Raw genomic sequence first — 16,860 nt, forward strand, 5'->3', positions numbered from 1 at the left:
GTAAACTGTAAATAATTTCTAACCGTAACAATTTTCAATAAATCCTGCCAGAGATTAATTGGTTATTATTCATTCCCCCGGACACATTATATTTACATTTATTGATGAAAAATCAAGAGTATTGGCAGCTCTGGAATTGGATATTCAAAAACGTCCGTACAGCGCCATTTCGTGCAGCGGCAAAACGCTGAAACTGTTAGCCAAATGTTACCGACAGAGGTTCAGGTCGGTAACGGCGCCATCTAGCGGTAGATTCGGAACTAAATTTGGCTAACAGTTTGAGCGTTTTGCCGAAGAGCAAATAATTCGTGCCGGATTTAACATTGCGTCTTATGGGAAAAGCGGCACGAATCATTTGGAGCGGAGGCAGAGGTGCGTGCTGCAATGAAAGCAAGGTTGGTGTTGTTGATTAGGTCTCCGCCAGGTGGCTGGACACGCCCGACTCGGCGTTGCGTGGTTACGAGCAACGAGTTTGTGACGTTTGTGTGCGTTTATGCGCGCAGATTCGCGCTTCGAACGGTTACAAAATTTCAACTGAATCGAAGCGCGCGAAATACGCTGCCAACTGGTTTGTATACTGCCGGCTCGTTACCTCGGTTTATGTATCTCGTCTGAAGGAATCAACAAGCGTTTCATCGAAGACACAATGGATTTATTACCGTAAGTAGTCATTTTTTCGTGGCGTCATTGCAACGATCCGTATCTATCGATATTACTAAACGATTTATAAGTCAACGTCCTCATAACCTCATCTATAACATAGCTATTACTCCATTTTTCCTCAGAGGTCTTAATTCAACATTCTGGCAAGCTGGTAGACTACAAACGTTCGAACGTTGGCCTTTCCAATCTTCCGATAACTGCTGTAATCCGGAACAAATGGCCAGAGCTGGATTTATTGCTATTGGCAGTGAAGACGAACCAGATTTAGTTGAATGCTTCATCTGTTCGAAGCAACTCGATGGTTGGGATCCGGAGGATGATCCCTGGTACCTTGCTAGTTCATACCATTATTTCATTTATCGATGCGTCTACTATTTCTTTATTGTTCATCGCAAACTTGTTTCAGGGTCGAACACAGCAAGCATCAATCGCAATGTCCATTTGTACAATTAGGTAAACCCGACGAGACATCATGGACGGTACACGATTTGTTTGAATTGTTTAAAAAGTATTCAGTGAAAGAATGTGTAAGTATTATATATCCAGAAATAAAACATTTGGTAACAAGACTTGGTAACAAGATCTATGTACGTTGTAGACGCGAGAATTGGAGATGGCTAAGGTCAAAGTCAAAGAAGAGAGTGTCAAAGCAGCGCAAGAAATACCTCAGATTTATAAGACTTTGAGGAAGAGTTATCGAGGTGCGAGTTAACGGCATCTTTCCAGTTCTGCTTGTGGAAGTTGTGGTAATATATTTCTGGAACATACAGTTCCTTTTTCCTTTGTCTTCGCTTTTTTCTACTCTCGATTGTCGTCGTCGAGGTTCAAGGGAGATATCGTGCGCATGGGAAAAGAATGCAATCTCGCGGCAATTGTTCCGATAGCGACGCGGGCTTAACAGTCAGAAACCGATCTGTATTGTAGAGAAGCGTGTGTCGCGCTATCGCATTTCACCAATTTGCGTTGTCCAGTCTTGTTGAACTTGTTTGATTTTATCATGGAGCCACTCGATTCAGCGATATTAGAGGTGACAGAATTTTATTGTCTTTGATCCCGAAAGATACCGATAACGACAAGAAAATGAATCGACCAATTCCTTTTCCAATTCTATGAGATTGCTACTTCACGTGGCTTCCACGACGGATATCATGCACCCGCGGAAACGAGAATCGAACGGCATACTTCGTTCCACCTGTATTATGTATCGCGTTACCAATAAAAAAGAAAAAACTACATTTTCATGTGAACAGTTTGTGTCGCTTACGTAATTACTACATCGATTACTAAGTAAGGTAATCGATCATAGGCCGATTACAGCATTATCAACGCTCATAATTATAGTCGTGCCTGGCGCGAATCGCAACCGACCCTGATTAAATTTTCCTTCCTCGTACACAAAATTCATACGAAATGCCACACGTCGAATCGTTGCGATTCCTTGTTGTTTCGAAGGATAGCCGCGCATTTGTTATGTTTTCGATTCTTCGCGACGTAGAGTTGCGAAATAATCGAGAAGCCTTGTCTCGAAACTTGAGCAATCGGTATATAATTCGTCGACGAGCTTCATTATCGCGGTGGTAATATATAACTATAGGAAGCTTTTGCACATTTATGTTTGCTTTGTATTACCGGGCGATGCGTTTGCGTTCGCGTCGCTTAAGGGCTATATTCTTTGTTTATCAGATCGCTTTAAGTCGGTAGCTTATTGGATTACTGATAGTTTTGTTGAATCCAGGCTTTCGGTCGATGTATTTCTGTTCGGCTGACGCGTTCAACGTCTAGAGCCTCTTCTGACCCAGCGAGAAGATGCAACGGAAATCGGCCGAGGACTATCGTCCTCCGTAAAACAGGATTCTAAGGGATAAGGCGATGGAAGGTGGGAGATTCCGTAAAATACCTCAATCTATCTATGCATCCGATGCGAGCGGTTCACATTCGTCAGTGTCCGTATAACATTTTATATTGCCACACGATAATCATCGATTGTATCTGCCTGTTAGACTCGTTATTCTCTTCTGTTAGATGTTCGATCGACGCCGAAGACGATGTCTACGTCGATGGATATTCAACGATGCCGTACCGTATGAATATATGAAAAAAACGAGTACATGTCCCACCGCGTTATCATTTCCCCTCCTGGCTGAGCTGTGTGCCTCCTCCGCTTCAACTTTTACCAGTGCCGCGCTGCTCGGCGTCTTATCCACGTTTCCTTTCCCTTTTCGCATCCGACGAACAGCACGTGTACAAGTATAAAACGAAATCGCGCGGAGAACGTCGATTCAGTTACTCGCAACAATTTGATCGAGGTGTACGCACGCACGTATAAACAATTTACAGCACCGTATCGAGAACATTTATCATTGAACATCGTGAACGAAAAGGTCGTGAATAAAAAGAGTTGTCCGCCGTACGTATTCCCTTCAAGTTAGGATATCGTTTACTCTGGATCGTAAATTTTAATGCATGTATGTACAAATACCTATCTGTTGCTTTATTTCAAGGCTCGTCAGCTTCGCTACATTTTCGGTACATTTCGCAAAATGCTATCCACCTGGAAACTTTGTTGTAAGTATAGAATATTATTAGCGTTACGCGCGTCCACGTTAAATGTAGAGCCAGCCGTGCGGCGCGGTGCGATACAAATTTCAAATTTTCTTCAGATAGTTTTAACGATATCAGACAGTAGGAATTTTGTCGGTTGTCGCCGATTTTATTGCGCTTATGATTTTCTAATTCTAACGATTATGAAAATTGTCGAGACTCGTTTTAGATACACATTACGGGAAACGAATTCGCAACTAGGAGATTTTCTGGGAAATTAAAATTCTTATTGCGTATAGATCGAGGTCGTCCCTCGACGGCTGTTTGCAATGTAAATATAATGACGGAACTTAAATCATTCAGCGACACGTACCACTACACCGGCTTCGTTCACCAAGTTCACGGTTTCCGTAGTTTCGAAAGATCGACAATGATATAATGCAGACTGCGATAACAATATATTCCAGCGACATCGTTCAAACGAGAGTAAAAAAAGAAGAAAAGTCGGATTTCAAGTGGTCAGCAAGCGTGATATTGTTGCGCTCGTCGATCCTCGTGCCTTCGAATATTCTCCATGTTTGTGAAATTGTTTCTCAACGATTCGAAAATGGGGAATGTTTGAATTCGCGGTTGAAAAATTAATATTACTTTTACCGCGTTCGTACTTTTTTTAAAAACGAATAACTTTTTCAACATTCGAACCAACAGCTTGATTCTTTCATAAATTGGTCGCAATTGCGAAGAAAAAAGTAAAGGTGATGATTTGTAAATTTTTTATCTGTTTCTTATCACCTTTTAAAAATTAATATCTTTTTCAAAGTTGGGCCCAACAGCTTCAGTTTTCTTTTTGTTGTGTAAATTATTCTTTTTCAAATTGTTATTGGTCGCAATCGCGAAGGAAAAAGTGAGGGTGACGATTTTTAAATGTTTTATTCCTTCCCTGTAATGAAAATTTAAAATATGAATTTATTGACTCGTACAATGTTCGCTATTTTCAATCGATTATATTTCACAACAACTTCGATCGATTTCGATGTAACTTTGTACACGCATATTACTTTCTCAGACCTACCAAATGCACCTTCTAAATTTTCATTACAGGCATAATTTAAAGAAAAAATTATTTACACATTAGCTGGTAAACTGACTTTTCTAACGTCTCGAAAAATAAGCTGTTTGTACGTGGCCTGGGTAAATTACAAAGATAGTAATGAGTCTATAAGTATTATTAGTCGTGTCGCTTCTGATACAGAGAGATTAGTTGTTTGTTGAGTAGCAACAGACTACCACGCGAACCGGGATTACAAAAATTATCTTTTAATCCGGGATTAACAGTTTCCGCGATATCTTGCAACGAATTGACAATTATACGCGTAGATTCGATCTGTTATCGAATCGAGTTCAAGTATTTTCTCGAAGTAATTTTTGACATATCGCATTTGGGTTTCCCATACATCGTTGACAGATAAGATAAAATCGCTGAGGTTTTATAGTACAATACCGATGTGCGTTTCAGAGACATCCTCCCCGAAAAAATACAATTGTACACATGTGTATGCGTTCGCTAAAACGTCGATGATGTTACACGTACGATGCGCATGTATATCGGATAACCCTGGAAGAAAACGGTTGCGTTTCTTTATCGCGATTCATCTTGTTTCTACATATTGTCGATCTTCCGAGAAACGAGAAACTATAGTTTTTCGGATAAACTCGATCTCTCTCGGGACAAGCGCGCTTGCCCCACGATCGATAAGAATATTGATATGTACTCGTTTTGTTTGAACGACATACGTAACGTACCCATACCAAGATTTCTTACAGGTGTTCGATCATATTATGCGATGTGACGTCGAGTTAAAATGTGCGAGTACCTATACAATACCACTCGTTGTACAGTACTGTGTATTTTTTAAATTCTTAGAAATACAGCTTGGAAATTGATAATTAGACAGCGGATCTTCGTGCAAGATAAACATTTTCTACCTCCATTAGAACAAAGTCGAGTGAATTAGACATTCATCTTCTGTCAAAATATGTTTCATAGATTGGGAACAATAATAACAGTAGTTTAAAATTCTTTTTCACCTACTCACTTTTGCCATAAATGCGTTAAATCCGCTGTGTATCGGTAATAGAAACTCGCTGACATTGTTTCTATCATCGAATCGCTTCGATTCCCATCGTTGACCCGATTTTCATCCGAAGCCGCGCGCGCTTCGACGGCGACCTGTACGAAACGGTTTTTCGTTCAACTCCTGTACCTACCGATACTTGTCTATTTAAGGTAAAAGCATCAATATAGTTGACCAGTTCAGAAGAATTAATATAAATAATAGTAAACGCCTTTATTAACCCTTAGCACTCGAGCAGCGCTTCGGAGTCACCGCTCGAATTTTAAGGGTGAACATGAGAAACTATCTTCTTCTGTCGCGCCTCTTTTTCGAAACATTATTTCTCACGTTTCCGAGAAAAATGATCAGCTACTGATACGAGGTCAATTACTGGTGCCTTTACCGTACAGTCGCGTCACGAATGATCGAGGTCTTATCCGATACGCGCCCGACCTTTTCTTTTTATTCCAAGGATCATCGCCGAAATTTTCTTTTCATTCTACCCGAGACGCGCCCGACCTTTTTTCTTCTGTTCCAAGGATCATCGCCGAAATTTTCTTTTCATTCTATCCGTTACGCGTCGATCTTGCAATCGGATTGGGACAGCTCGGATCCGATTGGATCGAATCATAACGAGTTGAATTGGATTGTAGCGACGACCGGGATAAGCCGAGGGACACCGGTATCTTTCGAGCGGACACGAGCCGAAATTGAAATCAAGTTGCACCGGAGTCAGACTGTTTTACGTGCAAGGAATCTGACCTTTACCTAGATAGGTTTGTACGGTTCGTTAGACAGCTGCCAATAGGGAAAGGCTCTGCTAATCGTCATTCCTTCCGCGCCGTTGACCTCGAGCTTTCTTCTTTGCGGACGCGGACGCGGACGCGAATACGCGGTCGCGACACGATGCGACGTCTTATGAGCACGTCGCGTGTCGCTCAAAGTCCTCCATTTATCGCCTTCCAGAAGATAGCCCCCCACTCGATGAATTAAATCATTCATTTGTGCTCGAATATCAAAACTATAATACGAAAAATACGACAAAAACTTGAGAGAAATGATCTTTTGAGCAGCCCCCACTTTGCATTGTTTTTTCAATTTTATCGATTACGCTAAATTGTGTTAAAGTATTACTTTAAAAAGATAATAAATAGACAGCAGATCTTTATGCACGATAAAAAGTTTGTACCTGAATTGCAACAAACTGGAGTGAAACAGATGTTTATTTTCTTTCTTAATATGTTTGACATAGGTTGAAAAGAATATAATAGTATTTTAAAATTCTTCTAATGTTTCTACCGTTTTAAATCCGCTGTCTAATAATAAATAAAGAAGTTATGGTAAACGATATTTTTGGACATGCAACTAGCTCGTGCTAGCTTAGCACAACTTGGATATGCAATACTGTCTTTGTCGGATGTTCAGAAAGTCCAACCCTTGGAAACGAGTTATCGTTCTGCCGGAGAAACTGGTAGTTGTGCTGACTTGTGCTCGGTTAGCACAACTCTGATATACATATAAATTATATGCCGTTTGGATAACCGTTACTAACTTAAACATCAATCGCATATCACAAACAAAATCATTTAATTCAGCAAATGGATGAGGCTAACTTCTACTATGCCCGTTTAACGATACAATTATCAATAAAAACGAACGTGTGCGCGTGTATTACACAGGCGGGAGATTGCAGCAACGATGGGTATTCGCGATCATGGGATTTTTGGCATTGCTCAACGCTTACGCGATGAGAGTTTGCCTCTCGATCACGATTACCGAGATGGTGCAACAGGAAAGTACGTCGAATCACACCGATAGTAACAGTTGCCCGATCATAGAGGAAGATCAAGTGCATACCAACCAAACGAGACCATCCGGTGCGAAACTCTACGACTGGGACACGATTACTCAGGTAAAGGAAAATTCCGAGCCCGTCGTCGACAACGTTTCGATTGTATAATATGTGTGTATGCAACAACGATGGTGATGGTGATGGTGATGGTATTGGAAATGGAAATCGTGCCGTCGATACATTCGCAACATTTATCGTCAGATCTAATAGACAGTCTTGTCTGTGTTTGTTGTTGAATCTGGCGGTTACAGGGTGCTATACTATCTTCATTCTACTGGGGCTACATAGTAACGCACATACCGGGTGGTTTGCTGTCTGAGAAATTCGGTGGAAAGCAACTCCTTGGCCTGGGTATTCTGGCAACAGCTGTGTTCACAATCCTGACGCCGGTTGTCGTCGAATACGGTGATGCGACGGGTATGATTATTCTTCGCGTGATGATGGGCCTTTGCGAAGGGACAACCTTTCCGGCATTGAACGCGATGCTCGCGCAATGGACACCGCCAGAAGAAAGATCAAAGATCGGCTCTTTGGTGTTCGCCGGTGCTCAGCTGGGCACAGTATTCGCGAACTCTCTGTCCGGAGTGATTCTCCATTATTCTTCGATGGGCTGGCCAGCGGTTTTCTACGTTTTCGGAGGCGTCGGAGTACTCTGGTTCATCGTGTGGCTGTTCACCTGCTACAACGATCCAAACTCGCATCCCTTCATTTCTGAAAGAGAGAAAGCCTTCCTGAAAGAAAGAATGAGCGCTCATACGCACGAGAAACCACCGTCGGTGCCGTGGAGACACATCCTTACCTCGGTGCCGGTTTGGGCACTGATTACCGCGCAGATCGGTCACGATTGGGGTTTCTTCACTTTGATCAACGATCTTCCGAAATACATGAGCAGTGTGCTCAAGTATTCCATCAAGAGCAACGGCTTGCTCTCCGCCCTCCCCTATCTGACAATGTGGATTTGCAGCGTGATCACGTCTTGGTTAGCTGATTGGATGATCACGACTAATTTGATGTCGCGCACAAATGTGCGGAAACTAGGAACCACCATCGCCTCCCTCGGTCCGGCGACATTTATCATCGGCGCATCTTACGCCGGATGCGATAGGACGGTGGTCGTCGTTCTGTTCATCATCGGCGCTACACTTATGGGTACGTACCATATTCCAGTAATTGTAAGCAAAATCATCGGAATCTCATTTGAGTTGGACGGCACACCGTACGAGCGCAATGTCAAAAAACTTATCGTATTGCTTAAAATACCAGTGCGATGCCAACTTTTTTATTTTCAATTTTTCGCGACCGACCGAAGCGTGTCTTCCATCCAGAGTTGGCCAAAATGTAATTTCAATTACAATTACAATTACTTACCAATTACTGTAATTTGAAATTGCAGAAATACAATTACAATTACATGTAATTGTAATTGGTAATTGCAATTACTTGACGAATCACTGCAATTGTAATTGTGATCCGCAATTACAATTACTGGTTGAGCCAAAGTAATTTCAATTACAATTACTTACCAATTACAAGCAATTGTAATTGGTAGTTGCAATTACTTAACGCCAAAATGGCTCTAAAAAAAGTAATTAGAAACCTTTTCTTGATTGATTGTTTTACGTCGCTTCTTCAACTGCTATGGTTATTAAGCGAAAAGTGATTACATATAATATATGTATACCTACTCAATGGAAATGTCTAAAAAGAACAAACAAAAAGCATATGTTAGAAAATATTGATTATTTATTAAATATTTATTTGTAGCTAATTAGTTGATATTTCACAAAAACGATTACCGTTACTTTTCAGAATGACCCTCATTTCAAAGTTGAAGTCGGATAATATATAACATATGCTTTTTGTTTGTTCTTTTTAGACATTTCCATTGAGTAGGTATCTAATTACATTTTCTTCATTTTCTCTACAATTACTTGAAATTGCAGAAATAAAATTACAATTACATGTAATTGGTAATTGCAATTACTTTGGCTCAACCAGTAATTGTAATCGAGTCTAACAATTACTTCAGTGTAATTGTTCTTTTAAACCACTAATTTTTATGTTCTGGACCATTTAACCGTTTGCTTATTGTAATTATAGTCCACTTTTGCACATGTAATTGAAGATGTAATGAAATACTCATGTAATTAATTACTGCCCAACTCTGCTTCCATCTGCCCTGTTTCATCTGTCTGTTCTATCTGCCCATATATTAGAAGAGTGTGTGAGAGAGAGTAATAATAATAATAGCAATTATTATCATTAATTATTATTATTACTTTTCCCAATTATTTTCAATTTGCTTTCCAATTCAAAGTATTGGGTTGGCAAATAAGTTCGTTCGGTTTTTGTGATTTATTCCAATGTAAAAAACCGAACGAACTTATTTGCCAACCCAATAGATAAAGAGCACCATAATGCCCGCCATCTGCTCGCACCGTACGATTGCAGGCTGTAATCGATATCGTCTTGCAACCTGGTCCCGACCATTTTTCTCAACCACTCTTTTTCAGGTACCTTCTATCCGGGGATGAAAGTGAACGCCCTAGATCTCAGTCCAAATTATTCTGGCACCTTGATGGCAGTAGTGAACGGCCTCGGCGCACTTTCCGGTATCATCACCCCGTACATCGTCGGCGTGTTAACTCCCCACGACGGTCTCCACGAGTGGAGACTCGTCTTCTGGATCGTTTTCGCCGTTTTCATCGTGACCAATATAGTTTTCGTGCTATACGCGGACGGCGAAGTTCAGTACTGGAACGATCCTGAATTCCTCTGCAAGGAAAGGGAAGAGAAGCGAGGGAAGGTTCCAATGTACGTTATTCGATGAAAGTCCATACGTTGCGTTCAAGAAGGACACGATTCCGTGTGAACGCGCACCACAATCTTTGCGATCGTCACCGTCCTCCTCGTGTGTCGCGATGTTGTCACGTTACGGAGCGAAATCAATCGTTGAACGAATAATCTTCTTTTTTCGCACACGATCAACCGTTAACTGGGCAGCATATCTTTTCGTGTATACCGTTCGTACACGCGTATCGTCCGCCGCTACTTTTCCTCTTTTTCGTCTAGTCCGTATCTATATTTCTATTTTATTTAGTCGCGGAACGTTGCAAACGATCATTAAAGAGATACGCAACGATCGCAAGTAAGAAAGGAGTTTGGCTGTTTTCTTTTTTTTTTAAGAACGCGCAGATTCGACGGAAACGTACATCGACGAGTGTTCTTGCGATCAACATCTCGCGTATTCCACTGTACCTGAAAATATTTCCGCGCATCGTTTCATCTCCATACACGTGCCACCGCAAAGTCATTTATGGCCGGTAAATTGTCGTTACAAGAACTAATCAACGTTTCAATTTACTGCGCTTGTATATTTATAGTAAAATGCAATATTTAACAAGTATTCGTCATGATTGTATTGTATTATTTACAAGTATCTTCATTTTTTCCGCATCACCTCTCGTACTTTTTACTTTTACAAACGGATTCGATAGTCCAGAGAGAATGTGACTTAGCGAATGGGTGTGAGTCCGGGTGTATGCGTACACGCGCACGTATGCATCTCCTTATATGTATGTGTATGCGTATATGTATATGGATATGTATACAGAGTGAGTCTCGTAACACGACGACTTCAAATAACTCCTAAGTTATTTGTTGTACGAAGAAGTTTTTCAAACAAATGTTGCAATGTTGCTTCCAGAGGGACATACAGTTCTGTAATCTGTTTTTTGTTACTTTGCTTTTTGATCGAGATATGAGGGTCACCTTTCGAATTCGGATGAAGCACGAAATTCTGCGTAAAAAAGTATTGTACCAAATACGGCTCAGAATGAATATGATTAAATTAAATTTATCACGAACCATCAACAATGGCCATACCTACGCGAGAACCTATTGTTAGTGCATGTGCCGCAGTAACTGCAGAAACGCTAGGAAAAAGTTCTTCGTTCACTCGTAATCCGATTACGCAATGATTATGCATTGATTGTAACGTACTATACTTCGAGCATTGCTTGAAATAAAAGTCTTACAAATATTTCAGGAATTATTCATTTGAACTTTTACGGAGAATTTGATACTTCATCCGAATTCGAGAAAAAATATTGGGCGTTTCATTTGAAAAACAGAGGGTGACCCTCGTATCTCGATGAAGAAGAAAAGTAACAAACAATAGATTGCAGCACTGTATGTTCTCCAGAAAACCACGCGGCATTTTTTTTAAAAATTGTATATAACTTAGGAGTTATTTGAAGTCGTCATGTTACGAGACTCACCCTGTATACATATACATATGTCTCGTACCATTTCGATCAAAAAGAAAAAAAAGAAGAAAGTGACTTTGAACTTGTCAAAGCGACAAAAGAAACTAGGCTTGTTAACTGGACGACGGTACGGTCCAAGCAAGCGGTACTTCTATTTTCTTTTTCTCGTGTTTTCTTCGGTGTCCACGATATCTAGTTCTGTTCGGACTCCAATCAACGTTGTCGCCTCTGACTCTCCAGGAAGCGGTCGGTATCGCGTAATTGTCTGAATACGCGTCCGTCGTGTCTACCGCAGACTCCATACTGTAAACGTGATTCGTAAACTTGTAATCCGTGTGGTAGTAGTCTCGGAAAGTTGGTTCATCGCGGAACGTTTGCATGGCGCACCACACATGCGACAACAAACAGGGAAACCTGGAGAGCCAGTACTCGATGAATTTGTCCGGGATATCTCCGAGGTTCTCTTGAGCGGCCGGGCTCAGTTCCCTGTAATGATGTTTCTAAAACAAAAACGTACCGTTCCAATAGCAAAATGTTCTGTAACCATATTTCACTTCTACCACATCTCCCTACCTTGTTTCGCAACGCTCTCAGAAGATCACGAACGCTCTCTCCGCGATAGCTTCTGTATCTTCGGAGATCGGTTGCAACTTCCACGTCGATGAATAATCTCCAATCACCCTGCACAACTCGGTGATTGCCGGTTTCTAGCGCGATTAAAGCCGGACTGTCGGCTTGTTCCTTCTCCACTCGATCGCTCACATCCTAATGACACGATTTGCGAGAAAGCGAACGTCGTACAGAGAAAACCATAGAGAATATTTGTATTCGGTACTCTGTGATAAAACAGTATACCTGAAAGAACCCGAGTATTCGCGAGGGCTCCCAAAATATCGGATGCTCGTAGACAGTGATCACCGATGGTCGTTCCGATGGATCGTTCGCGATCATAGCCTTTATCAGCACCAGTGCGAGTTCCCTGTCGCTTTCGGAAATGTCTTCGCAAAGATCCGACAAGTCGCTCTCGCCGCCTGCGACATGGTAGAAATGGAGAAGTCAGAGCTGTCTAAATGTGGGATCTACTAAGCGCGTCTGGACGCGGCGTTTTGCGATCCATAATTGTGACGAATGGAGTATAAGCTGCGTCTAGACGCGCTTAGAAGATCCCACCGTAACAGTTGAGCCCGCTGCAGTAGAATCATCAGCAATATCTTACAAAGTATGTTGGCTTGTCGTCGCAGCGGATCTCCGAACGGGTGTTTCCCGTCGGAGAGAACATAGTAGAAAACGCAGCCAAGAGAGAAAATGTCCACAGCGCAGGTCGTTCTGTTTCCATTTAACATTTCCGGCGCTATCCAACCGTCCGTACCCGTTATGCCGGATCTGCGCGAGAAAGATACGCGACCCAGCTGCAGTTTCTTGCATAATCCAAAGTCGGATATCATCGCTCTAACTTCTCCGCGTGGTCCCGGTGCAGATAACAGTACGTTGTGAGGTTTGATGTCCCGGTGCACTATGAGCACATCGCGAAACTTACATTTCTGATAACAACGTACGTAACGTATTATCGTACAACATACACTGATATTCTATTATGCATGCAACAGGTAATACAAGTATACGGTACGATACGATAAAAATACACGTTGGTGCGGGTTTTGCAAGTCAAATTCATCCTCTTGCAAATCAAATTGAACCTTTATGTGAAAAACGAAAACCTCACCGATATCGAGACAATGTAGATGAGCCAATCCAGACGCAGCCTGGCGTAGGATGCTTTTCGTGGATATTTTTGCTCTAGCATATTTTCCGGCAACGTAATCTTGCAACGTCGCCTCGGCCAACTCCAACGCGATATACCGAAACATTCGATCCTGCTCGGTACAAAAGTACCGTACGACGTTCGCGTGCGCGTCCGATTCCCGGAGCAGTGCTACTTCGCGATCCGCGAATGTAAAGCAGTCCGGCAGCAAACGTTTCACCGCTACGGAACGACCATCGAACTCGCCTCTGGAATCAAAATAAACACCGACGCGTCAATACGAAACAACTATAAAGTCCTGAATCGTGCGAAAACGCGGATGGATCATTGCGATAGTACCTGTACACAAAAGTTCCTTCGCATCCTTTTCCCAACACTTGTCCAGTATCGAAAGTGATCTTGCCAACTTTGACCACACCTTCGCCCATGTCTTCTGGTACTGCGAGCGCGTTCGATCGTACTCCGTAATAGTAATCGTTACTCGTGCGACTACTTTCTCGCGAACCCTGTCGTTCGAAATTGATTCTTCAAATACACTGAGACAATTATATTCTGTATTCTATTCCTATAATAAAGTATAAGACCCAGTACCTGCGATAGCTGTTGAAACTCTTTAAATTGTGCATTCAAATACCAGAACATGGCCAAAATGCATCCCACCAATGCGATCAATGCCAATTTCAGTCCTTTGTTCTCTTGCTGATAAAACCAGTTCCTAATTGAAATGTACACGTGCCGTATAATCTCACGCCAATCCATAGTTCCTACGCCGGTAGATCCACCGGATTCGTCGGGTCTACCGTTCACCGTTTGCAAACCCAGCGACAGCAACGATTCTTTCGTTGAATTCACATATCCCAAAAAGGACGGTAAAGTTCGGATCACAGGATCGGATCGGCCGGTAATCTGAAGCGGTTGCTGAGTCTGCAATCTGTATTCCGCCGGTATCTCGTAATGTCCTGTTTCAATCAAATTCATTTTCACCACCGAAGTGCATTTATCTTCGAACATAATAGAACATCTTAATTGGATGCAACAGCAATTACCTAATGCGATCATCGTCCGATATCCTGTCTTAGCGACGCTCTCGGCGACATTATCGTCGACATACGCATCTGCGTGACTACCACCAGATACAGGGACCGCATTATCATTTTTGCTCGACTGTGGAACCGACAACGGACCCTCTAACAGCAACTGTTCGATGTTACTCGATATCGTAGCCGTTGCAGAATCGACGAGAGATGGTAGAGCGTAGAGGCCGTGTCTGTGTTGGCCGATGTACAGCGTTGGACTAGAACAGAAACGAGAACAGGAAAAAGACTGGAACGACAAGAGTCGAGCTACTAACAAGTAACATTACCGACAATTTTCAACTGGCTCGAACAAGATAAAAGAAGACAAAGTTTTATCCTTACAACAACTTAATGTCGCTCGGTTTGCTCGCAAAACGTTCCAACAGATGGTCCATCGTTCCATCAGCAACACTGGTAAAAGGAACTGCGAGCAATCCATCTTTCCTCACAATATAAACAGCTATTACCGGACTCTGTACGTCCAAATCCCAAAGAACAATCCCCAGCCTTCTATCCACGGTAACGATACGACCAGTCGAACTCGTCGTGAAATGGACCAAATCTACAAAGCAAGAGAACGTTAACACACGATTAGTAATAGCAACAATAACAGCACTCACCGTAATTCTCTATTCCCTCAGGCTCCATTTTAGCAGCAGAATAATCATAGAACGTGACATTCCATTTTCTGTTCTTCTGTTTCACATCCACCATAATAATGTTGTATTCCGTGCGTCCAACGAAAACACCATCTTGCATCTCCACAGGACAAGTGTTTTTAACCTTGTCGAAACCCAACAATTGCTCCCTTTCTCCGGTTCGAGGATCCACGCTGAACCATGTGTCCACCTTTCTGCCTGTATACAATATTCCGTCGCTGCTGCGACAAGGACTGTTTGCCACAAGCTGAGGAATAGTAAACGGTAGTTTCTTCAAAGCTTCTGTTTCCGCGCCAAATAAGTACAAGGAACCATCCTTCGGGTCCGGCAGAAACATCGGTCTGTAAGATGGTTAAAGAAATTCCAAGAATAAATGTGAACATTTCGATAGATAGGCGGATACATACATGGTGGAAGCTCGCGAGATATCGATTGGCATTTTGACGACTGGTTCTGAAACAAATTGGCAAGGTGACCATTGCGGTTACACTAAAAAATGAGAACTCTTTACTGTTGTTTGAATTTATCGGCATTACCATCGCTCTGCTGCCAAAGTACAAGTCCCGAGCGTTGTTCTACACCTATGAGCGAACCATCCAGTGTGGAAAATATCAGAAGAGGTTCGTCTTGTTCCGGTACCAGCTCCGTGTTTCTCTATATTGGTACAGTCAGTGGTATAGTAAGTTAATACTTTGTCTTAACCTAACGCTAATGTAATTCCATGTCGTACCTCTTGTTTAAAAGAATCCAAGCGACCGGACTCGTCGGATTGTTCCATCGAATCGGTAACGAAGAAAAACATACCGATAATGAAAAGAAACTGTGCGAACGGTATCAGTTGCATTGTTTATAAAATAATGTGATGCACGCATCCGTCGAGAAAAGTAAAAATTCTATCTCTTTGCAAAACAAATTTCGTTTGTACGAGAAAAATGTTGCGAATTATGTTTTGTGCGACATACGAGACTTTCAGTCATTTTGTAGAAGTAGATGTAGAAGAGTTTTCAATGAAACGCTTGAAGCATTAAATTCGTGCGTGACATGACGTAGCGTCGTTGCAAAATATCCGCCCCTTTTATTTTCATTCTCATTTCCGTGAAATTCACCGAGGCTACGGTACGGCTAGTAGCATGAAATATTTATTTCAACAATATTTCGTCCATAAGTCGACACCATCCATTCCTTATTTCACAGTCATTGTCATTATTCGTCGCAGTAGCGACAAGAGATAATGAACGTCGAAAACAATACGTCACATGGCACACATTTTTACAATAACAATGCACTATTCTCACGTGCGTCTCGTGCCTCTGAGAAATTCATGATCTTTTCCAACGTAGTCGATCTGTCTTTATCCGCATTCCGATTTTTATTGAAAATATGCAGATTCTTCAATTTATCGAAATATTCTCGGAATTTTTGTGTTCGAACAATATCGCGCATGCATTTAAAGGACAACGATAACGTCACGGACACGTGGCTCATGTATGTTCGCGCGCGACGGTACACCGCACATCAACACTATCCGTTTACAAAATATCGAGGAGCATCGAATATTCCAATAACAATAAATTATAAAAGTTATTGTTGTGTCTTGTACATCATTTAATTGTCATACTGTACGGCGTCTTTCTTCCTTACGTCTCTTTGACTCACAGTACCAGCTCAACGAAACATTGTTCGTATATTATTTAAATATAAATGTTTCAACTACATACATATGTGGAGACATTATTGGAAAGACGCGATACATAACTATACAATCGAGTTTCTTCGGTAAAACATAAGAACTTGACGTTGCCATTCAATGACAGAAATGGAGAATACGATGGAGGATAATGAACCATGCAACAGAAAACTATTGTATACGTTGTCGATAATGAAGTAATCTACGATTACTTTATCCGTCGTCTTCGAGATGTGTT

The 16,860-nt window shown here is 41.8% G+C and overlaps 3 protein-coding genes across 5 annotated transcripts; 2 read left to right on the forward strand and 1 right to left on the reverse strand.

Moving 5' to 3' along the window:
* Positions 1-412: 412 nt before the first annotated feature.
* Det (baculoviral IAP repeat containing deterin) lies at positions 413-5,154 on the forward strand. Of its 2 annotated transcripts, none has more exons than XM_076436488.1 (5): positions 413-660; positions 786-989; positions 1,070-1,190; positions 1,262-1,409; positions 2,384-5,154. In XM_076436488.1, exons 1-4 carry the CDS (start codon positions 647-649, stop codon positions 1,373-1,375), a joined length of 453 nt encoding a protein of 150 aa, XP_076292603.1. In that variant the 5' UTR covers positions 413-646; the 3' UTR covers positions 1,376-1,409; positions 2,384-5,154. The 2 variants fall into 2 exon arrangements, with proteins under 2 accessions (XP_076292603.1, XP_076292602.1); XM_076436487.1 differs by having other exon boundaries at positions 414-660; positions 2,399-5,154.
* On the forward strand, positions 2,929-11,212 carry LOC143214892 (putative inorganic phosphate cotransporter). Of its 2 annotated transcripts, XM_076436434.1 has the most exons (5): positions 2,929-3,070; positions 3,165-3,228; positions 6,998-7,230; positions 7,422-8,319; positions 9,684-11,212. In XM_076436434.1, exons 2-5 carry the CDS (start codon positions 3,204-3,206, stop codon positions 9,998-10,000), a joined length of 1,473 nt encoding a protein of 490 aa, XP_076292549.1. In that variant the 5' UTR covers positions 2,929-3,070; positions 3,165-3,203; the 3' UTR covers positions 10,001-11,212. The 2 variants fall into 2 exon arrangements, with proteins under 2 accessions (XP_076292549.1, XP_076292548.1); XM_076436433.1 differs by lacking the exon at positions 2,929-3,070 and having other exon boundaries at positions 3,123-3,228.
* Ire1 (serine/threonine-protein kinase/endoribonuclease Ire1) lies at positions 10,566-16,817 on the reverse strand. Its single transcript, XM_076436398.1, has 13 exons — positions 15,666-16,817; positions 15,472-15,589; positions 15,343-15,388; positions 14,897-15,276; positions 14,619-14,838; positions 14,247-14,494; positions 13,792-14,159; positions 13,540-13,706; positions 13,162-13,448; positions 12,655-12,951; positions 12,294-12,469; positions 12,012-12,203; positions 10,566-11,938 (listed from the first exon to the last, which is right to left on the reverse strand). Exons 1-13 carry the CDS (start codon positions 15,777-15,779, stop codon positions 11,552-11,554), a joined length of 3,000 nt encoding a protein of 999 aa, XP_076292513.1. The 5' UTR covers positions 15,780-16,817; the 3' UTR covers positions 10,566-11,551.
* Positions 16,818-16,860: the final 43 nt, after the last annotated feature.

Source organism: Lasioglossum baleicum, chromosome 13 (assembly GCF_051020765.1).
Source record: "Lasioglossum baleicum chromosome 13, iyLasBale1, whole genome shotgun sequence".
NCBI lineage: Eukaryota > Metazoa > Arthropoda > Insecta > Hymenoptera > Halictidae > Lasioglossum > Lasioglossum baleicum.

Bases quoted from the DNA above. Each gene is read 5' to 3' on its own strand.
- Ire1 (XM_076436398.1), bottom strand. From the start codon at position 15,779: ATGCAACTGATACCGTTCGCACAGTTTCTTTTCATTATCGGTATGTTT. The intron at 14,495-14,618 runs GTAAGGATAAAA...TTTCTGTTCTAG, and splicing joins CCGAGCGACATTAAGTTGTT to TCCAACGCTGTACATCGGCC. The intron at 12,470-12,654 runs GTAAGATATTGC...ACCATGTCGCAG, and splicing joins ACGACAAGCCAACATACTTT to GCGGCGAGAGCGACTTGTCG.
- LOC143214892 (XM_076436433.1), top strand. From the start codon at position 3,123: ATGCATGTATGTACAAATACCTATCTGTTGCTTTATTTCAAGGCTCGT. The intron at 7,231-7,421 runs GTAAAGGAAAAT...TGGCGGTTACAG, and splicing joins ACTGGGACACGATTACTCAG to GGTGCTATACTATCTTCATT. The intron at 8,320-9,683 runs GTACGTACCATA...ACTCTTTTTCAG, and splicing joins CATCGGCGCTACACTTATGG to GTACCTTCTATCCGGGGATG.
- Det (XM_076436488.1), top strand. The intron at 990-1,069 runs GTACCTTGCTAG...AACTTGTTTCAG, and splicing joins GATCCGGAGGATGATCCCTG to GGTCGAACACAGCAAGCATC. The intron at 1,191-1,261 runs GTAAGTATTATA...TGTACGTTGTAG, and splicing joins AGTATTCAGTGAAAGAATGT to ACGCGAGAATTGGAGATGGC.